This window comes from Henckelia pumila, chromosome 3, assembly GCF_033568475.1.
Source record: "Henckelia pumila isolate YLH828 chromosome 3, ASM3356847v2, whole genome shotgun sequence".
NCBI lineage: Eukaryota > Viridiplantae > Streptophyta > Magnoliopsida > Lamiales > Gesneriaceae > Henckelia > Henckelia pumila.
In genome coordinates, this window is record NC_133122.1 from 32,352,131 (window position 1) to 32,375,959 (window position 23,829).

Here is a 23,829-nt window from a genome sequence, read left to right on the forward strand (position 1 = left end):
AGAGGAGGAAGCTACTTGGGAGACCGAGGCAGACATGAGGACTCGCTACCCGGAGTTGTTCGGGTAAGTACTTTAATTTCGAGGACGAAATTCAATTTAAGGGGGGGAGAATTGTAACACCCGGTATTTTAAATACGTAAATCCGCATGCATAATTAGGATATTTAATTATTTAAATTTTAGATTTAGGGGTTAAATAATTATGTGAATTATTTGTGCATGATTTAATTTATTTTTAAACATTTAACCCATAATTAGTCATTTTTATGATTTTTAGTATTTTAATTATTTTATCGCGTAGACGGGACCGTGGACAGACGAGATGACAACTTTCTAGCCAATTAATTTCATGAGCCTTTTTAGAGCCCTAAAATATTATTTTGAGTTTTATTATCTCAAAATTTTTAGTATTTAATTTTATATAATTTTAGGAGTCCATTTTTATTCAAAATAAGCCAAAATATTGACTTTTTAGTATTTTTAAAATTCCCTTAATTATGTATTTCGGGATTGTTAAATTTATTATCAGATTTTAATTGTTAGTTAGAGTTTTAATTTATATATTTTGAATTTAAAAACCCTTATTTATGTATTTTAATTATCCTAAAAACCTATTTTTATTAAAATAAAAACTCTAACCTAATCTACCCCAAGCCCTTAACCGATTACCCTCTTAGCCGCCTCCCTCCCTTCTCCATCATCTTCTTCATCGGATTCCCACGAGAAAGAACACCATAGCCTCGGTTTTTGAAGGTCTAAGTCGGTTGTCATCGCTCCCGTCGTCCCGGAGTCGTCCCACGCCCGTTTTTCTCTTCATTTTCGGTGAAAGGCATGATTTTCTTCCAACTTTTTCGTACCTATCAGATATTATATTGTGTGGATTGTGTATGCATAAAAAACTTTCAAGTTTTTCAGAAGATGGTTCGGTTGTTTCAATTTATGCGTAGGGTTCTTTGTTTTCCTTCTTCATGATCACGTTTTCAGGTCCACCATGGCTGGTATGGCTGCTGGTCAGAGTCCTAGGTAGGGTAAGGAGGGGCTGGACCGAATGGCTCAAGGGGCTCGAGCCAAACGAGCCAGGAAACCATCTAGAGTCGATCGGCCTCCATGAGGCGCAGGATTAGGGTTTCAGGGAAGGGGGCTCGGCCTTGGCGGTTCAGGCTGCATGGGGTCGGGGTCTTGGCTAGGTTCGAACCACCCAGACGTGGGCTACGTCTGGGCGGCGGGGCTCCGGCCAGGGGTGGCCGGAGCAGGGCGGCAGCAGCCCTAGAAGGGCTGCTGCACGCGGCGGCCGAGGAGGAGAGGAGAGGGTGAGTTCGGGTTTAGGGTTAGGGCTGGGTCCGGGTCGGGTTCTTGTGTCCGGGTCAAGTCAGTGGGTCTTGGGTCGGGTTAAGTGTGTCCAGGTCCGGGTTTGGTGGGCCGGGCTTGAGTCTTTTTATTTTTAAAATATTTTATGAATTAATGGGTTTTTGGGTCAATTAATTTGAAATAAAATTATTTGGACTCCCAAATAATTTTATTTGGGCTTTTAAAATTTTAATTAAGTTAGTCCATTAATTTTATGGGCTTTTGAGCCCATAAAATTTATTGGGCCAATCTATGGGTTTTGGGCCCATTGGGCCAGTTTAAGTTGTTATTGGGCCTAGAATGCTTTAATGGGCTTCAATTATTTGATTGGGCTTAGAATAATTTTATTGGGCTTAAGTACGTTATTGGGCCAGTCTCACTGTAAATGGGCTTGATTGTTAGGGCCAGCAGTCCAGGACCATCCATGAGAAAATTGCATGTGTCCTGATTATATATTTAATTATTTTTATGCATTGAAGATATTTTAATATTTATATGTTAGTAAGAAATTTAAATTAAATATATATGAAGGACACACATTTTAATTAAGTACATGCATTCATGAAATAATTTTATGCATAATTAAATGTTTAAGGTTGAGCAATAATAAAATATTTTATGTTGGAAGTTGAAGTAGTGTGACAATTTAAGGGGGATTCGTCCCCATATGTGAACTATTGAAGGGCAGTTTACTGCCAATTTAAGAGGTGATTCGTCACCGCCACGTACGTTGGTTTCCACGCTGATCAGTATTTAATGTATGATTTAAGGTTACACTACGGATACAACCATGCGATGTTAGAAAATAAATTGCTCAACAATGTTTATGTATTATGTTATTTAAGTTAAGTTATGTTATGTTATGAAATTTTCAAGCATGCTCATTCATGTATATGTATGTATTAGTATTTAATTGTTTTAAATTATTTTAAACCCTTGTTATGTTAGCATGTTGGGCCTCTAGGCTCACTACACTGGTATGGTGCAGGTGAGTTCGTTGAGGATGAGGTTGTACCCACCGGAGGCGAGGATGTATGAGCGGGCATGCAGTGACCCCGTGACCGTGATAGATGTCTGAGTCACATGCATGTTTTTGATTATGTCAGCACGTTACACATTTTATATTATTTTTCAGTGGTTGTGAGTTTTGAATATTTTATTGAATATTGTCAGTGCATGCAAATTTTAATCATTTTATTTATGCAGTATTTTTAATTAAATGTTTGACTCAGATATTTATTTTATTTTAAAGAATGCATTTTTATTTAAGTATTTAATTATTTATTTATTTATTTTTAAATCTTTTTATTCAGTACATATATGTATGGCCATATATGTACATATTTTATTTAGTAAGTATAAAAAAAAAAAAATTCCGCATATTTAATTATTAATTATAGAGTTAGGGTCGTTTCATAAGAACAATAGCAATTTATTAGTACTTAAATCAAAATAAAGAAAACTCGAAATTAAAACTTCGACTAATTGGTAACAAGACTAAAAAAATAATCAAAATTACTCCCCGGCAACGGCGCCAAAAACTTGTTGTAAATTTTCCTCGCAAGCGTACGAGTGTCAAGTTTTAGTATAATGAAAGAGAGAGTGTCGATCCCACATGGAGTAAAATGAAAATATTCAATACTTGTAATTAAAATAGTCTTAATTTTATCTAGAAAATCAAACTTCGACAATTTTGCAGAATAAATAAAATAAATAATGAAAAATTATCAAGCTCACACACGCACAAATTTCAAGAAATTATCAATCAGAGAAAAATAGTCCAGAGGTTTTTGATTTCACTTGATCTCGACAATATTCAATCCTAATTAAACTATTTTATGAATTCCCTTCGATTAATAACCAAGAACACTTAGATTATTCTATTCCCCTCTCCCGAGCAACAAATAGAGTGTATCAACTACAATTCGATTTCAATATCCCTATTAAAAATCTAGATGTAGTGATATGTGTAAAATTATGTTCCTTAAAGGTTCTATTAAAGCTCTATACTCTCCCGAGCTATATAAACAATTAACAGTGTAGTTCCTATTGATCCTACTCAAAATCCCCTCTCCCGAGCAATGATTCTAAGTAAATATAACAACTCAATTTATGGCCAATAAATTAAGAAGACATTCAATTCTAGAAACACAATTAATCTATAGAAATTCAATTTATTAAAATCAAAGATTCATGAATATGTCTCAACCAAGCTACGTCAACCTCTAGACTAGAAAAGTTTAGTTCATGCTCGAATTCAATAAAAACCACATCATGTTTAATATCTCAAACATAATTCAACAATCAAAAGAAAATAAAAAGAAGAAACAAAGTCGTAGTCTTTCTTCCGTGTCTGGTCGAAAAATCTTCGTCTTCTTTCCAAGCAATCTTCAGTTCTTTAACTCCAAAAACTCACAGAAGTGCTCTCTTGAATATTGTGTGTATTGGTGGCTGATCGATCCTCCCTATGACTCAAAAAAATCCCTTAAATATGACCTAACAATCGTCCAAAATAATACCAAAAATATCCCCCAAAGCTTCCATAAACAATCGGACTCTAATATTCCAAACAGACGACGGCGCGGGCGCGCGAGAAGCAGGGCGGGCGCACCCTCAATTCGCAAAACACACTTTTAAACATTCTTCAACGGCGCGGACACGCCTAGGGTCAGCGCGGGCGCGCTCTTAGCTCGACTTTTCTTCTTGAGCTCTTCAGTAACAGCGCGGGCGCGCCTAAGGATAGGGCGGGCGCGCCTTCAGCTCGAACTCAGCCTTTTTTTCTCTTTTCCAACTCTTGAATTTCCTTGTAAACTTCCATCTTGAAAGCTTATTTCCACTTGAACACATCGAAGTCCATAACTTCCTACAAACACAAAAACAACAACAATTTCACGCAATATCTACCAATAAATTCCAAAAGTCAAGTAAAACCATATACAAATTAAGTGCACAAAATGCACTGATCAATATAATTTCAGCAACCAGAGTCTTAGTAGATCCCAAGAAAGTTGAAGCAATAACAGACTGGCCCAGACCCAAGACAGTGACTGAAGTTTGAAGCTTCCTGGGGTTAGCTGGCTATTACCGAAAATTCGTTGAATGATTCTCCTCAATAGCTATTCCTCTTACGAAACTCACTCAAAAGAATGCGAAGTTTGATTGGAGTGAAGAATGTGAAAGGAGTTTTGAAACCTTGAAGGAAATGTTAGCATCCACACCCAGTAATAGTGCTACCTTAATTATTTTTCAGTAAAGCATATTCACAAACCAGTTCTGAATTTATTCTCAAAGCATAAACTCATTCAACACCGATTGCAGTAAAACACGTTGACCTTGTGCAATCACTAGTAGAATTTCTGCATTTTACTTCGCCACTAATTACTTCGGCAATTAGTAATTACGAAGTAAAATGTAACAATCAACTTCGGCAATAACACATGCGAAGTAAAAGTGCACTTTCTACTTCGGTACTTAAAAAACCCGAGCTTCACTAATAATATTTGGTAGCATTTTACTTCGGCGTATTATTTTTGCTGAAGTAAAAAGTAAAAAAATAAAATTTTTAATTATAAATGCTGAAGTAAAAAGATGAATCGGATCCCTATATTACTTATGTTTCTTTCAAGTTTTATCACTAAGTAAAAAAAAAAAAAAAGAAACTCACCTTAATCGTCTCCAGCTCGCGATCCCTTTCTTCTTCAACCTAGAGGCCGTCGATTTGAATCTCCAGCATCTACCACCGCCAGGAACGGCTCTCCAACGCCATAATTCGAAAGCCCAAGGTCTGAATACTTCTATTTTGGTATCAATTTGGGTTTTAGATGTTTTGAAAGATGTTTATATCTTTTTACATGAAGATCGGGTTCCTTTTTTTTTCTACATGAATTCAAATTTTCCCTTTTATTTGTATTTTACATGTTTGGCGAGATGTTTTGTTCTTGTTGTTTGATTCTCACATTAATTCATCTGTTTTTACTTTTTATACTTATTTCACTAGTTACGTTGCTGCCAATCTACCGTTGTGCTTTCCTTTTTTATTATTGTTTCATTTGAGTGGGTGGAAAAATTTTGATTGGCCTTAGGCACTCTACTAGTCTGCTCTATTTAATTTTTTTTTTTTATTTTTTTTTAGATTTTCACGTGGTTTAACATATGTTATATTGTTAGGTTGAATTTTTTGGTGGTGCATTACGTTGCGGGGACTATGTGACTCTGCTCAAAGTGGGAGATTCAAACCAAGAAGTTGGTGATTTTAGCTTTGATTTGTAAGATATTTCCTTGTTTCGCATTCTTTTAGCAGTCATCGAGTACAGAACATTTGTTATAGGGTGGTGGCAATATACAACATATAATTCTCGAAGGCCCTTATCGGAAGAGTACTGCAAAATCCATCTGTACATTCTTTCAAATTTCTTAGGATAGGAAGGTCAGGTGCTGAACCAAGTCGCCCCATTTGTTTACATTAGCTGGTGATTTTGGCCGGAGCAGCGGTTTTGGAGTAGCTCTTAGGTGAGTTCATGTTTAGTTTAAAGTTTCTATGATTGTATATATTACTTTATTGCTCAGAACATTCATTTTTTAACATCCATGTTTTTGGTTTTTGTTTTTTTATTGGTGAGTGCTCACTGATTTTTTGTATTGAACTGATGTAGTTTTTCAACAAGTGTGTTCATGTTAGTTTTGAAGCGTGTCTGGTAAATTATATACACGCATATATATTGACTTCTTGATATTATTTTTTGTCATGCTTATGTTTATATATATTCTCCTCCCCAATTTCAGATTTGAAACCCTTGCGAGCAACTTGGGGCTAATGTCGCTGCTGCCGCTACCCTCCAAATATTGATCATTTTCTTTCATATTCATATTTTTTTTCATTTGAAATATATTATTGTATTCTAGTGAGAATTTTTATCTTCCCGAGTCAGTTGTTGTTGGGGTTAATTTTTTGTAAATAATTGGTCCATTCTGCTGTTTTGTCTATGATTTCTCTCCTAAATTCTAGGTAATCATTCTACTGCTCCCTACCAACATCAGAGAACCATTCTCAAGCTTTCCCTTAATCTCCAAGTTCAAATTTTAGGGTATGTCATAATCTATTTACGTTCTTGTTATTCTTGTTCTTTTCAAGTTTCAACTTATGCTTAGATTTTTCATTGATTTTTAAGTTTCGTGCACTACAAAAAAAAAGAGTATTAGAACCGGTTATTTTTTTACCTGTTGAAGCGTTTTGTGACCGCTGCTAAGTTTGTTGAAGCGGTTTCAACACCGCTTCTGATATTAACGGTGCTAATAGCAACTCAATCGGTAACTGAAACCGGTGGTGAAAGTATAAAAAACCGATTCTGTAGACGTTGTTTACAAGCGGTCATAACCGCTTGTGTAGAACATATATTACAGCGGTTACAACCGCTTTTGTAGGGAATTTGCACAAGCATTTCAAACGCTTGTGTAGCCAAGTTATTTCATCGGTTCTTAACCGCTTGTGTTGGATATATATTGCAGCGGTCGTACCCACTTTGGTTGGTGTCATTTACAAGCGTCTTAACCGCTCCTACAATACCTTTATGCATGCGGTTTGGGGACCGGCTGTGTTGATTCTATATTGAAGCGGTTACAAACCGGGAAGTTTACTAAATTTTAAGATCGGTTTGGAATATCTCTACTATTCTACACGTCTAGTTACTTTGGTTATTGGAGTTATCTTTCAAGTCATATTTTGTTTATTCTCTACTTTTGTGACTTTTGTTTGGTATTAATCGTGCTTGGATAATGTTGTTGCACCAAAACCTATTATGTGTTCTCGTTCTTTTCATTTCATTTTGCTTGGTGTTATTATTTTATTCTTATTATTTTGTTTTGAATAAAATAATTTGTGTTACTTACAATTTTCGGTTTATTATAGGGATAAACATATGGATAGGAGTAAACATGGTATATATGAGATTTGGGAAAAGACACAAAAACAAATGAATTAATTTAGGGGCGCTTAGCTTGAATGATCGAAGTTCATATTCATGTATTTACTTATTGAGTTCCTTAATTTCAATTTTTAATTTTCGGGGTTTGAATATAGGAAAAGTTCTTCGCACCATTAAATTCCATTTGTTATTTTAATAATAATAAATCCCAATTTCCCCTCTAAATTCCAGGAATAGCTCTAATGGCCTAACCTCTTTTGATTTCTTTTCCCATATCATAACAATTCACATTGATTTTTTGTGTTCTTTGATTTTTTTTTCCCGAATTTAAAGTGAGTAAGCTCACGGAGCATTTTATCAAGCATTTTCAAGGTGTTTTGGAGTTTGGAATGCTTGAATTCAAAGAAGCAACTCCACTCTGATTTAAGGTAATTTTTCTTTGATTTGGTGCGCATCTTCTTTGATTCTTCTTCTAAATGTGACTGTATCGACAACGCCGTTATTTACTTATTTTTATAAAAATTTCATGCTTCATACGACCAATTTACATGAAATAAGCTGAGAAATTCTCCAGCGGCAACTGAAATGCTTTTTTCTCTTTTATTTTCTGAAACTAGAGTTGAATTGAATGAAAAAATAAACTAAAAAGCGTTCCAAATGCAATTTAGCTATGGAACTCAAATTAGATGACATTGTGAATAAATTTATTACATAAAAATAACTAGCTAGTTTTCACCTAAAGTGGCAACACAAACTCCGAGAGCGAATGCATAGGAGGTGGTGGAGGGAATGAGTAGCTTGGTGGATGTTGACGTGAGTTGACAGTGTGACAGGGATATACTCGAAGTATCAAGTGGTGGAGATTGTGCATATGATGCTCTAGTAGGTGGTGGGCTGATAGCCATTGGTTGGCTTGGATTGGGAGGGCTAATATAAGTCAATGGTCGTTGGACGCTTGGTGGTTTCACACTAGGAGGTGAAATAGGATAATTTGGTTCCTTAGGAGTCTTTGGTGGTGGTGAAGTGGGCTCTGAAAACAGTTTCCTGTATTTGAGTTTGAGCAAATCATTTTTGAGTTTATAATTGTTTTGTGGAACTATTCCTAGAGATTGAAAATTGCAGATGATTATTTTAAACCTTTTTGGTCTTTTAACATAAGCACTTTCTGTGATGCAAATTAACTTTTCATGTTATTAATTGATTTAATTTCTAGATTCACATTGATCTTTTGTGCGACAAAGGTGGTTGTAAGCCTTCCATTTTTAAAAACTCTTTTTGGTTTTTAAAAATCAAATAACTAATAGTACAGTTGGTTTTATGTGTTTTTATGGAAATTAATTTTCAACTCATGCTTGTCCAATTCTTTGTTTGCAAAATAGGTTGCTGCGTATTCTTTTTTTTGACATTTCAGTTTGCAAATCTGCCTTCGATCTGCAAATCATGCTAGTTCCGATGAAAGGTTTGCTGATTTACAAGGAGAAGCTGTCAAAGTCCTAAAAGGCTTGGAAGCTGTGGTGGGTCACCTGAGAAAGTTTTTGGTGAATCACATAGTTCTTCCTTTATTTGAGATGAGTGTAAGTTCCTGGTATAGGTTTTTTGGTTTCATGCGATCACGAGACTATCGTGAGAATGTTACTCATTTTTGCAGTATAATGCTCCGGCGACGCAAGAACGACAAGTAGAAGCTTGGGCTGAGAAAACATCACTGCATACTACCCCACAAACGTCACTAGGTTCCGATTACTCTGTTTCTCCAAAGCGGGATTCACTCTTCCTTGACCGTGAAAGAGAGCTAGAATCCCATTTGAGTTCGTCCAGACTTTCAGTGTATGGAGTAGATCATGGACTTGGAAGTCGCCCTTCAGCAATAGGACATTCTGGCGGGCCTATTGTCACTCAGGTTTGGGCATGTACTTTGAAATTGCTTCTGTTCATTGAATTTAGGAGTTGGATGTTACTGCTTGCACTATTTATTCCTGTAAATATGCCATGTTGATTCCTTGTGACAGGTTGCACAGACAATGCAAGTACCACTTTCTTATGCAGAGGATATAATTGGAGTTCAGGGAGCAAATATTGATTACATTAGACGCACTAGTGGTGCCATTCTAACTGTGCAAGAGAGTAGGGCCCTGCATGATGAAATCACCGTGGAGATAAAAGGCACCTCTTCACAAGTTCAACTAGCCCAGCAACTTATCCAGGTTAAAGTCTCTTCAGTTTTTAATGGCTTTTTTCCTAATTTGATCATGAATTCATGATCATAAACTTTGGTGCTTTGGCCTTAAAGTTCAAATCCCCAAATAGGGGCTGAGAAACTAAGTTGATATGATTTTGATAACAATTTCGTTTAAATATTTCCTTGAAGTAGTAAACGTAAGGAAGACACTATACATACAAATGGCCTTGTTATCTAAAGATATAAAATGAGGTGGACATTATCTTTATGTTATGCAGGACTTCACCAGTGGTCACAGAGAGCAACTTCAGGGGACCTATGGAAAGCTAGAATCCAGTTTACGACATTCCTACTCTCAGTTAGGTAGCAATTCTTACGAAATACGTGTGGATGTGTACACGTTTTGGTGTTTGAATATGTCATTTCAAATTGTTAGTGTATTTTGGTAGATAGAGTACTTGTTGATTTATGTATGTGTCGTTTTGGGATGGATTAATTAATATTATTAGTGTATTTTTAAGTTTCAAAAATATATTTATGGCATTATTTTATCTAAATCTTAATTTAGAAAATGTGTTATATTGCTTCGAAGAATGCATTTTAATACGGTAATATAGGAAATTAACGAAGTAAAAGACATTATTTCACTTTATATATTATTAAAATTACTGAAGTAATAGACAATATTTAACTTCGAAAATTTGATTAAAAATCAAAGTAAAAGAATACATTTTACTTCGGTTATATACGAAATTAACGAAGTAATAGACAATATTTAACTTCGTCCAAAACCCGAAGTAAAATCATAGTTGTTACTTCGGCAAATTCATTAATTGACGAAGTATAAGAATATATTTGACTTCGTAACTTATGAAATTAGCGAAGTAAAATATATGTTTTTACTTCGGCACCAGTCCAATTCTGCCTCCAAAAAATGACCAAAGACTTCGGTAATTTAAGGTATAAGACTTCGGTGATTCAGCGAAGTAAAAAAGTACCCTATTACTTCACGTAACACTACTTCGGTAATTAAGTGCCTACGACTTCGGTTATTAACCGAAGTCTTACGCGATTTTTCTACTAGTAAATAATGCTATATTGCAGTAAAGCATATTCACAAAGAGCACCATGGTATTACACTGCAAACTCTAAGGGAGAAGAAATTTTCATGAAACTCTATGGATAGTTTATTGTGTCAGATAAACAATATTTAATGAGTTTAATGATTTCGGACAAAAACGAGGACTATAAAACAAAAAGAATCTATGCTAATGCTGTCATGATGAAAAACAACTAAAATTAAAAATAAATCCACTTACAAGAATAAAACTATATTTTTCTCAAATATTTATATATAAATATCTTATAGTCAAAATCAAGTCTATGATCGAGCACTTATTGTTTTTCCGAAATCTATAATTACAATTAACAATTAAACTCAAATATATTAAAATATAAGAAATCGAAAATGACGTCAAAAAATAATAATTACGGGATCAAAAACTATATATTGATTGTGGCAAGTTTAAATATTTCCGCGGATACAATCCCTTCAATAATAGTCATGCATTCGAACCATTTTCTCAGCTATAATAATTAATACTTTGAATCATTTATTCATAGTATTTACGATCTCTCAGGCAAAAAAAATCTGATGTTTTCTTTTTTTGAAAAAGAAGAAGAAGAACAAATAGCTGAAAACACTGATCATTTTATTTTATTTTTTCGAAGAATAAAACTCTGATCCATATTGGAATCCGAAGAAATGTTACAGTGTACTGAGGAGGTGCCCCACGTGTGAATTATGTGAATTGTACTTTGTGTCGATAAAAGTTAAAGTACGTGCTTCTCTCCTGCCCAAATTATTACACACGCAAACTTTTATGATATCGTCTTGCAATTTATTTTATTACGCAAATTTCTTATTCGATCGATCGTGAAAATATGTTATTTTTTGTCAAAATAATTGTTTTTTATTTTAAATATGGATCACATTGGTCCGTTTTACAAATATATATAAATACGTGAGATTGTCTAACAAGCTAAGAGACCACTCAATGGTACGTATTGTTATTATTATTACTATTATATATATAGATACATACATACATACACGAACAAATTGTTCACTAAAGTAATGAAAAATTTAAATTTTATAAATTAACATGACTTTTTTATTATAAAAACTGTAACTTGTATATTTTTTAAGTATTTTCGTCGTTCTTCGCAAGTCCTGATTGGGAAATGTTTTTATAATTATTCATTTCAGTATCGCTCTTACTCAAGATAATTGATTATTCGAATATTTACCTTCAATTCAGATATTGCATCTCATCTTATAATAAGAAATTTATGGGTGAATTGTTACGTTCGAAAGATTTATATATTTCATATTTAATTTTAAGTAAAATGTAATGTGTGGTTTCGCTCGGTTTTAGGCTACACGTACGGTATTATTATTTTTTTTTTTTTACCAAAAAATGATGATAAGAGGAGTAGAAAGAAGAAAAAAAGACGCGTACATTAACGAATTCAATTCACAAATAATAATATCTTCAAAAAAAAAATCACAAATAATAATAATAATAATAATAATAATAATAATAATAAATATGATACATTTTGATTTTATAAAAAATAACATAAGTTTTTCACTTACCCAGATTCAATTGCTTTCAAGTACATTTTGTTGAAATCACAAGTACATTTTATTGAAATTCATCATTCCTCAATATTTTTTTTTATTATTGAAAATGGATGAAATGGAGATTTTTTAATAATTTTTAAATTATCTAAATAAATAAAAAGTAAAATAAAGAAAATATATATTGGGTCGTGAATCGTGACAAAAAAGTCCAAATTAATGTATTATATTCTTGTTATGGACTGTTGTATACAAACATATATATTCTATATTCTATTAATCCATACTATTAAAGATGTGGGTTGATTGGTTTGTGGTATGGCCAACCCCCCATTATTTTGCCAATTAATGTCTATTTAACTACTAAAGTGTCACTTTATTTTTATTCATTCATAAATATTTCCTCCGTCTTAATTATATTGTCCAAATTTCATTTTTTTTTGTTCTAAATATATAGTCATATACCATATTTAGTAATATTTTTTTTACACTTATACTAATATATATACCTCTATTAACTATACATTGAAAATTGTGCAATAATTTTTTATTACATTAAATAGGGATAAAATATGAAGATTATATAAAATTTGTTTTTTCAATAAATTTTTCTTAATCTGTGTGAAAAATAAAATAAGACAATATAATCGGGACGAAAGGAGTACTACTTTAAGAAAATTTCATGTTTATAAAATTTATTTATTTATTTACAAAAAAACCCATCATTTTTCAAAATTGATTCTCTACAGTTTTTTTGGGATTTTCACTGAAAAAATTGACTGTTGTGTGCACCTAAATAATAGTAATGATTATTTTCATCACTTTGCATGCGAGCGCGACCCCTAAATATAAAATTCTGGATCGATCTGCTCTGTATGTGATCAATATGCCTATAGTATACAATGCCTCTGTATGTGATCGATACAGTTATATATATCTATTATCTATATCTATATATTAAGCAAGAAGGCCTTATGGACTCTTGGTATGGTATGCCAATAAAGTAAAAAGTAAAAATTAAAAAATTAAAACAAAAAAATCATTTCCTCCATTATTTCAATTTTTTTCCCACCATTATGATTTATTTTTTTCTTTTTAATTTAATTACTTATTTTATTTTCACCTCAAATTTTGTATTTATTATATAATACAATCATTTTTAATTGAAAATTTTAATTGAAATATAATTTTATTATTAAAATAAATTATTTAGCACGCAATGCTTGCAACAATTCGCTAGTTACTATTATGTAAGAGACCTTTAATTGGTCTCTTGTATGCCTACAAAAATATAAGAATAAATATTAAAAAAAACACACACACACACACCATAAACCGCTTCCCTCTACTATCACAATTTTTTTTAATATTTTTTTTCATTTAACTATTTCTCCTATTTTTTTCTCTCAAATTTTTTTATTTAATATCATTTTATTTAACAATTTTAATTGGAATATAATTTTATTATAAAAAATAGATTGTTTAGCATGCAATACGTGCAACAAGATGCTAGTATAATATATAATACGGTAATGCTATCGTATGTCGTATGATTTTGAAAATTATTTTGGAATTTCAAACCTCTGAACTTCGTAAAATCGGGTGTTAGGATCGAAAAATGTCTTTTTTAGTTATATGGAGTTCAGATCGGTTAGTAAATAAACTCTTGTCTTTCTCGTGTGTCTATGTTAATTAATCAGTGCCGAAGAGATTGACTAACAGATCGAACACAGATCAAATGGCTTGGTTGAATTCGTGAGGTGAGTGAATGTGTTTGACAGATAAGAAATAACACAAATACTTGTTTCTGGTTGTTCGGAGCTCAATCTTCTACGTCACCCCTTCTTCTACCTCGGAAGAATTCACTCTCTTCTAGAAGACTTTGATCTTATACAAGCAATTTGCGCAGATCCGATCCAAGATTGGACTTACACTGCTGCCTAATCTCAGAACTCCTAGACACTCAAGAACACAACCCTTGTCTGTTTCTTGTTACAAAGGTAGTGTTTTACAGAATACTCAACTGATCTGATATAATCTTACAACTCGATATTTCTGATCGTGTATTCTCTTCTCTTTCTGTAGCTCTCTTTTTATTTTCTTGCTTGTATCTTATATTTATAGCCTCCAGAAAGTATCCGTTAAGGTGTCCAACAAGTATCCTTAATTTGCTCTCAGATCTTGGCTTTCTGGTTTTTTTTTAGTAACGTTCAAATCTTCATTTAATGCCTTTTGTCTTTTAGCACAAAAACTCCTTGGTTGTTGAGCTAATCTTCAATTGATCTGATCCTTGCTTCTCTTGCTTCTGCTTCGTCAATTAATCTGCTTCTTCAATTGATCTCCTTTGATCTGCTTCTTCAATTGATGACTTAAGTAATTTTTCAAACACCGAAACTTAGATCTTGAATTCCTAACAATTTCCCCCTTTTTGGTGTTTGATAAAGGTAAGCAATTTATCTGTTATTTTCCCTCTTTTTGACAATCGCATCAACTGATGATCTTTTCCTTTTTAGTTGTTCTTTTATCTGCTCTCACTTTCTCTGAATCTGTTCCCCCTTAAAAGGTGATGTCAAATGAATTGTTCAAATTGCTAGCTTTTCTGATCTGGTTGACTGATCTGGTCATGTCTGAGCTTTAACTGATATGATCTGGTTCAATTGATCTAGTCTCTTAGTTGATCTTCATCATTCCAATTGATCTGGCTCGTTTATGATTCGATCTGATCTTTTCTGGTTCGATTGATCTTGTCTGATCTGTTTGAACTTTGATCTGGTATGGTTTGATTTGTCTGGTCTGGTCCAATATGATTTGATCTGACGTTGATCTGGTCCAACTTTAATCTGATCTGGTATGATCTTTGATCTGGTCTTGTTGATCTTTGATCTGGTCTGGTATGTTTCGTATGATCTGATCTGCTCCAACTTATCTGGATTCTTATCTCTTGCTCTGTATCTTCGAGTTGATATGCTACCGCCAAGTTGATCTGGCTCTTTTTGCGTCTATTGATCTGCTTTGCTCAGTTCTTCTGTTCTTCCTTCTTCTTCTCGACTGATCTGCTTTCTTCTTTAATTAAGATGCCAGAGAGAATCTTCATTCCCCCTTAATCTGTTGCGTTTCTCTCCAGATTTTGTGTTGTGTGATGTGTTCTTGTGATCTTCAAAATATCTTTTAGATGAAATCCCATCGAGCTTTTATTTTTCACAGTTCTTCATCTAATCTCTAAGATTGGTGCAGGTTCGCATGATTTTCATAGCAACAGCGCTATCGCGCTTTGGAGGAGCGCTACTGAAGTGCTATCGCGCTTCCAAGGAGTGCTATGAGCGCTATCGCGCTATTGAGGGGCGCTATCGCTCTACCAGGGGCACTATCGCGCTAGCAAGGGGCGCTACTTTCTTGTTCTGCTGAGCGATAATTTTCAAAAAATAATATCTCACAATCTAGTCGTCGGATCAAGCTGAGATTTGGACAAAAGCTTAAAAACATCATGAACGGTGGAGATTGGATATAGTTTTCTCTAACATCCTCTGTAATTTTCTGAAGCTTGTTGTACTGTAATTCCTTTCTCAATTCTTCTCAGTACTTGTCACCTGCAAATACAAATAAAAATATGCTATGGTACCCATATCTTATGTGGGTCCTCGATGGATTAGTCCTTTAGGAACCCAAACTTTGATTAATCTAACAGGTCGATCATTGAAAGTATCCCATAAAGTTTGTATATTGTGCCGTGTGTGCTGGTGATGTGTATGTGAATGATAAATATGATATGCATTGTGTCGTTTGTGCATTGGATATGTATGTCTAGATTGATTGTGTAGTACCCCGTACCCGAAATTGGTAATTAAGAGATTAATTATGTTAATTAAACCAATTTGGTATCGGACGGATCGGAAACTCCAAAGGTGAGATCGGAAGCTCCGATGCAGGATCGGAAGCTCCGATCGATATTATGTCATGCATGACGTGTGGAAGGATCGGAAGCTCCGATCGGGATCAGAAGCTCCGATCGCCCTATCCGAAGTCAACCAGTGAGATTTTGACATGTGGCAGATAAGGATGTTCGGAAGCTCCGATGGCAGGATCGAACGTTCCGATCAAGGATCGGAAGTTCCGATCAAGGATCGGAGGTTCCGATCGATGCCTATAAATATAAGGTCCGAGGCATTCATTTCTTGCCAATTCCGAATTCTCTCCTTCGCCCTCGTGGTCCTATTTTAAGGCTTTGGGTACTCTTATTCTAGAGTTGGAGTAGGATATTTGTTTTAGTATAGTCAGACAGTGTCTGACATAGTAGCGGAGCAGTGCTCGTGTTGTAGAGCCGTGTTCGAGGCTGTGGATTCGCAGTAGGGGAGTGCCCTAGTTGCGGGATAGTCGCCATCAGTGGGCTGACGACGGACGCAGGTATAGCTATGGTCTCCTTAAATTATTTAGGAGTATGCAATAGCTTAGTTAAGGCTTTTAGCGCTTATTGAATGATGCATGGGTATTTGCATTGTAGACTTGATGATAGGCTTGGAACCTAGAGTGGGACTACTAGGACTGCCTTAGAAAGGTACGTAAGTACTGACTGAGATTGCCAGCGGATATGCATTCTTATATGTTGCATTTATGTGTTTGTATGTTATTATTGTTATGCGGCATGTGCATATCATCTTGTGCCTGTACATCTGTATATCTTTCGAGATGAGCCAGTTAGGGTTGCTCAGCCCTGTTAGAACGTTTGATATCGAGTACCCTTAGGTACTGATACCTCGAGGACTCCGTGGTCCGCATCCGGGATTCGGGAATGAGTGGTCGCACACAGTGGTTAGCTACCCCGATGTGACGAGCTTATATCCCAGGCGCCAGTTTGAGCAGTTTGTATACAGTTATCCCAGATATGGATACCCAGTCATTTGCATGCATCATATTTGTATGTTTATCCGTGCTTTTGTATTGAGCTTAGAGCTCACGTCCAGTATTTTCTGTGTATCTGGATACCCTATTCGATGGGGGCAGGTATAGGTGCAGGATTGAGCACCAGGAGCCTGGAGTAGCCAGTGACCTTGAAGACAGCAGGATTAGCTGTAGGTTTTACTTAAAGTAATTCGATTGGGTTGTATTAATCGAGTTTGATTAGCCGGTTGTATTCTGCCGGTCTACTTGTATTTAGTCTTCCGCAGCAATTTGATTTAATGCATGCTTAATTATGCTCTTAACTCTGATTAGGTAGTGGATTCGGGTCGGGTCGCTACATTTATGGTATCGGAGCACTGCATGCAAGGGACTTAGGAAATTGATAATAAGACTTCTTGATTATCCTTGTAGGATTGATTGAGGCCTAGCGAAAGAAGATTTGGTTCTTCATTGCCGAGGTTTGCGGCATAAGTCTTTACTATAAGGAATGCATCTGTGATGAGAACACCAGTAGTAGCATATCGATAGATAGACCGACTGCTGTGGACGGTTCATCATTCGATGCATTGGGATGTTGATCGAAGAACATATGGATTCCAGCCAGGGAAGACTGGAAGAGAAAATCGGTTATATCGCGTCAGATACCTCTGAGGGCTTTTTGGAACGAATGGTGTTTAGTAATCCATGTGGTTCCAGTCCTTGAAGATTCTCTACTCGTGGTTGGGTAGATTGTCAGATAGACCTTCACCGGAGAATGCCTCGAGTGCCTAAAGCATGACAGGTTTCGAGAGTGAGGTCTTTAACCTCGTGCAGAACATGGTTTTGCCAGTATGCTTGTATCGATGCTTTTGGTAGGCATACGGAAAACTTCATGTTCAAAAGCAAGATTTGAATACAAGAAGAACGCCGATGGTAGATCGTGAGCAGAAGCAGTCGACTGACATGCACTGACGCAGAGCATAGCTGGTTAGCTATCACGTGCCATTTCTCTGGAGTTCTTCGCGGGAGGACATGTAGAGAGACTTGGACGGGAGTATGCTTGTATCGATGCGTGTGTCGATTGGAAGCTTCATGCTCAAGGAGTGAAGACAAGTTCGACGATTTTAAATACTGTATTGATGTATTTGTAAACAGTATTTCAGTTGTAATGAATCATCAGAATTTGGTTGTATCTGTTCAAGTTATTGGATGTATATTTTGTTGTATTTTGAATACTGTATGTATTACATGGGATTGTAATAAAGAAAATTGTACATAACTTGAAGTAATGATACATGTTTTACTTATTCAAAGATTCGTGTTTGATTACAAGTAATTTTACTAAGTTTGGCTTGGAATTAGTTGACTAATCAACTAGGATAGCTCATGGATTTTGAGTAAGTCAACGGTAACGGATTGACATGGGGTTAGTCTAGGTGTCTTCCTAGGACTGACCTAATTAGTCGTTTGACTGAGTTAGTGCCATTGATGAGGTAATTCATCTGGGAGCATGGAAATATCGATCTTGTTTGGAATTTTGAGTTTTTGTTCTAAGTTGTTTCCTTAGGACAGTAGTCTGATTGACCTGCATAGGTTGAGACTTCGTGATGATGGGATTTCATCGGGATACCAAGTCGGGTATATGCCGAGAGTTGTGGACTAGGACCATGACTAGACATGATGGAGCGCGACCCTATGCCAGTGTTACTCTGGGAGTCTTTCGTACTTCGGAGAATGCCTGGAAGTCTTCGTGCTTCAGGATTTGGCGGTGGGAAGGCTACTTAGTTTAGAGTTTTGGTAACAGTCACGACGGGGTATGACATTGGATTGGATTCCTGGTTAGGTGTCAGCGGTTTAGATATCGTCTGACTGTCGTCAGAGATATTGGTTTGCAGTTTTTGTCACAAGGACCAGTCTTGGAGGGATTTTCCTTGACGAGTACGTACTCTGAACAGATAGTTTTAGTCTATTGGATACTGCTAGACTAGTGGATCTAGTCGGGGTTTGGATGCTCTTGTGATAGGGGTTATCCAGGAGTTTTGGTTTGTGAAATTCCTGAAACATTTGACTCGAAGATGAGTAGTTTTCAGCATTTATGGTTTTCTTCAGTGATAGATTATATCCGATGCTAAGGATTGTACATGACTATTTGAGGCGTGAGGATAGCGTGATTTATGCCAGTGTACACTTAGTGGTGATTTCAGGTGGGACACCGCGGCAAGTAACCTCAGTCTCGATTTGTTGCAGTCTTAGCAAGAGATATAGTTATCAGGAGCAAGTTTAGCGACAGTTGGTAGTGAGTCAGTATCGATGCGAGATGGGTACTGGTGACTACTAATAGCTATTGTCTGACTTTTTCAGAGATAGGTGAGTTGAATCAGCTGTGATTCTTTTGATTCCAAGTATTTGGGATATGCGGACGAATGACCGTGAGATCATGATTATTGATCGAGCCATGTGAGATTTCAAATGACCAAGACCTGGCGGATGGTTGCCATAATTTGGTTGATAGTGACAAGTTGTGTGATAGTCACAACTTATCGACGAGGTCGATTGGTTGAGCAGATCAGTAATTAAGATATCATGAACCGAGAGATACTTGGGACGATATTATAAGCCGTCGTGCTTATGAGTTTGGATCCTTTAAGTAAATGTCTCGGAACCGTAAGAGAATTATTTGCATTCAGGATTCTCGGGTGGTTGAGATTTTCGGAGTGCAGTCGTTTGATAGATCACGGGAGGTGATTGCATGTTTTGACTTTGGTAAGTCATGGCTAGTTCGATAACTCGGGTAAAGTTATCAGTGGTAAGAGAAGACATAATTGATCTGAACATTGCTTGGTATTAGCGATGGTTGACCCAGTTTTGGAAATAGAATTGTTCCATGCTATTGGATTACAGTTTTGGGAACTGTTAGCTGAATACTTGTTTAGGCATTTCCAGCAGTTTTCTCGGAGGATTTTCGTTAAATTGTGATTCGACGAGTGTTGCGGAATTCAATGAGCATTAGCAGGCCGATATCAGTTGTTTGTTCGTGGGATGATACGACAGCTGAGACTGTGTTCAGAGTCTAGTGAGATTGTTGTCGGTGATTTCCCAGTACGTTCTGATGTGCTATGCCATTGAGGTGTTGGGATCGACCGAGATCTATCGGGTAAATTCGTTGGTTTACTGCATGTGTCATGGATTGCGCGAAGGGTTGAGGTGAACTAGTTTTGTTCATCTTGGTAGCAAGTCAAGTGTGACTTGGGATTGTTATCTATGGTTGGATAACCAGTGTTGCGAATTCAATTGATGTCTCGAGTGACGAGATAGTGGTGATCTTTAATCTAGACTACTAATGTTGTAGATGTTGCGGTCCCATCTATGTGTTCAGCATTATAGCGGTGACATTCTTTGAGAATATTAGTCAGAATCGAAGAAAATAAGTACGGAATGTAAGTCTGTCGATGCTAGGAACTTTCAGGATTGGTTGTTATCTGTGGCAGGACGTCAAGTGGGAATCGATTGGTTAACACTTGCGGTTACCTCTGGGATTTGATGTCAGTGTTAGACCAGTGGAGATACAGGTTGGTTGTATCTGGTCTTCTCGTTAGTACGAACTGATTCTAGCAAGAGGGATAGTTGGTATCAAGTGGTATACTTGACGAGGAACTATCACTGCTAAGGTTTGTAGGAGCAGTGGGTATTCGAAGAGCAGTCGAGAGCACTCTATTGATCGTAAGGCTTGGTTATACATCCAAAAGATCGTTCTACTTCATGGATATCGGTGGGCATTGTCAGCAATCGAGACCCAGGTTTACCTCCATATTCTAGGGGAGTGCCCAGTGTGCTACGAGCACTGCTTTCAGTTTAAATACTGAATATCATCCAGAGACAGATGTTCAGATGGAGAGCGCTATTCATACCTTGGAGGACATGTTTTGGGCGTGTACTATGGAGTTTTGGTTCAGTTTAGCCAGATCAGTTGTCATTGATTAAGTTCGCGTACAACAATAGGTACCATCGTAGCATTGGGAGGACACCTGTTGAGGCGTTGTATGGGAGACTTGTCATACTCCATTCTTCTAGGAAGAAGTGGGGGAGACAGTATTTCTGAAAATGTCACCTTTCCGTAAGATTCTCAGATTTGGTCTTAAGGGCAAGTTGTCTCCCAGGTTTATCTGTCCGTTTGAGATCTTGGAGAGCATCAGCGATTTGGCTTATCGACTAGCTTTGCCACCGCATCTATCCAGTATTCACGACGTGTTTCACGTATCTCTGTTGCGACAGTATGTGGCGGATGAATCTCATATTCTGCAGCGGTCTGAGGTTCAGGTGAACAAGGATTTGACCTATGCTGAGGAACCTATTCGTATCCTGGATTATAAGGATAAGATTTTACGGAACAAAGTCATTCCTTTGGTTTTAGTTCAGTGACAGCGCCGAGGCACTGAGGAAGCTACTTGGGAGCTTGAAGAAAGGATGCGTGAAGACCATCCTGAGTTGTTTTGATTTCAGTTTTGAGTTGTATTCGGGTGTAACGTTTGATTTGAATAAGGAATGTTTCTGTACCTTGTATTGCATTCAGTACTTAATATCTGTTTTCGAGGACGAAAATATCTTAAGTGGGGGAGAATGTAGTACCCCGTACCCGAAATTGGTAATTAAGAGATTAATTATGTTAATTAAACCAATTTGGTATCGGACGGATCGGAAACTCCGAAGGTGAGATCGAAAGCTCCGATGCAGGATCGGAAGCTCCGATGCAGGATTGGAAGGTCCGATCGATATTACGTCATGCATGATGTGTGGCAGGATCGGAAGCTCCGATCGGGATCAGAAGCTCCGATCGCCCTATCCGAAGTCAACCAGTGAGATTTTGACATGTGGTAGATAAGGATGTTCGAAAGCTCCGATGGCAGGATCGAACGTTTTGATCAAGGATCGGAAGTTCCGATCGAGGATCGGAGGTTCCGATCGATGCCTATAAATATAAGGTCCGAGGCATTCATTTCTTGCCAATTCCGAATTCTCTCCTTCGCCCTCGTGGTCCTATTTTAAGGCTTTGGGTACTCTTATTCTAGAGTTGGAGTAGGATATTTGTTTTAGTATAGTCAGACAGTGTCTGACATAGTAGCGGAGCAGTGCTCGTGTTATAGAGTCGTGTTCGAGGCTGTGGATTCGCAGTAGGGGAGTGCCCTAGTTGCGGGATAGTCGCCATCAGTGGGCTGACGACGGACGCAGGTATAGCTATGGTCTCCTTAAATTATTTAAGAGTATGCAATAGCTTAGTTAAGGCTTTTAGCGCTTATTGAATGATGCATGGGTATTTGCATTGTAGACTTGATGATAGGCTTGGAACCTAGAGTGGGACTACTAGGACTGCCTTAGAAAGGTACGTAAGTACTGACTGAGATTGCCAGCGGATATGCATGCTTATATGTTGCATTTATGTGTTTGTATGTTATTATTGTTATGCGGCATGTGCATATCATCTTGTGCCTGTACATCTGTATATCTTTCGAGATGAGCCAGTTAGGGTTGCTCAGCCCTGTTAGGACGTTTGATATCGAGTACCCTTAGGTACTGATACCTTGAGGACTCCGTGGTCCGCATCCGGGATTCGGGAATGAGTGGTCGCACACAGTGGTTAGCTACCCCGATGTGACGAGCTTATATCCCAGGCGCCAGTTTGAGCAGTTTGTATACAGTTATCCCAGATATGGATACCCAGTCATTTGCATGCATCATATTTGTATGTTTATCTGTGCTTTCATATTGATCTTAGAGCTCACGTCCAGTATTTTCTGTGTATCTGGATACCCTATTCGATGGGGGCAGGTATAGGTGCAGGATTGAGCACCAGGAGCCTGGAGTAGCCAGTGACCTTGAAGACAACAGGATTAGCTGTAGGTTTTACTTAAAGTAATTCGATTGGGTTGTATTAATCGAGTTTGATTAGCCGGTTGTATTTTGCCGGTCTACTTGTATTTAGTCTTCCGCAGCAATTTGATTTAATGCATGCTTAATTATGCTCTTAACTCTGATTAGGTAGTGGATCCGGGTTGGGTCGCTACAGATTGTACAAGTTAGGCCTCCAATATCTCTTTTGAACGGATCTATTTTTGAAATAAGGTGGTCTATGTTGTACCTTCATAGAGTCTTGTCTTGTTTGACCATATCCAGACCGAACTAGTCTTTTCTTGATCCAGCTTGAGTTAGAACTCTCTGGTTCCACATATCTCAATCCTCGATTGTAAAGAGTTTTTGGTTGAGATATAGGTGAACTGACATGATTATCAGGTTCTATATTTTCATATATCGTGCTGGACTTGACAAATTTCACATAATTTGAAGTGTTCTTGTCCAGACAGGATTGAGTACTTTTCTCAGTTGATCTGCAGTCCTTGTCATCAAAGCCGAGACCTGTCTTGTCTCCAAAAGACTTTTGTGACTCTTGCATCTCAGTCAACAAAACAGATGACTTATTCCACGTGGTTATCAGTTCAGTAAGTTTTAAGTTTTCTGAATTTAACTGCTGACTTTCCACTAGTAGCTTATCATTTTCAATCTTAAGCTTGGCAATCTCTGCTTCTAGACTAATTTTCTCAACTGATGTTTCCTAATTGGGTTCAGTTGAGCAGTCCGACAGATCATTTTGCTTGGCCTTAACTTTCTCAAATGCTAAGCACAGTCGTTAATACTCATTACTCATGTCATGTAATGCATTTGCTAAATCTTCTCGTGTAAATTCATCTGAGTTGAAATCATATACCTGTTCACTGGAGAAGAGTTGATCTGATGATTGATTGCTGATAGATGGTTGGTCACTTTTGGCCATGAGGCAGCTATCTTCATCTTTGTCATCAGAACTTGATGTGC

At 36.7% G+C, this 23,829-nt stretch overlaps 1 protein-coding gene across 1 annotated transcript; it reads left to right on the forward strand.

Moving 5' to 3' along the window:
• Positions 1 to 990: 990 nt before the first annotated feature.
• Positions 991 to 15,495, forward strand: LOC140888410 (RNA-binding KH domain-containing protein PEPPER-like). The gene is made up of 6 exons (XM_073296085.1): positions 991 to 1,022; positions 8,679 to 8,841; positions 8,916 to 9,167; positions 9,277 to 9,471; positions 9,725 to 9,877; positions 15,325 to 15,495. The coding sequence occupies exons 1-6, from the start codon at positions 991 to 993 to the stop codon at positions 15,493 to 15,495; spliced, it is 966 nt and encodes a 321-aa protein (XP_073152186.1).
• Positions 15,496 to 23,829: the final 8,334 nt, after the last annotated feature.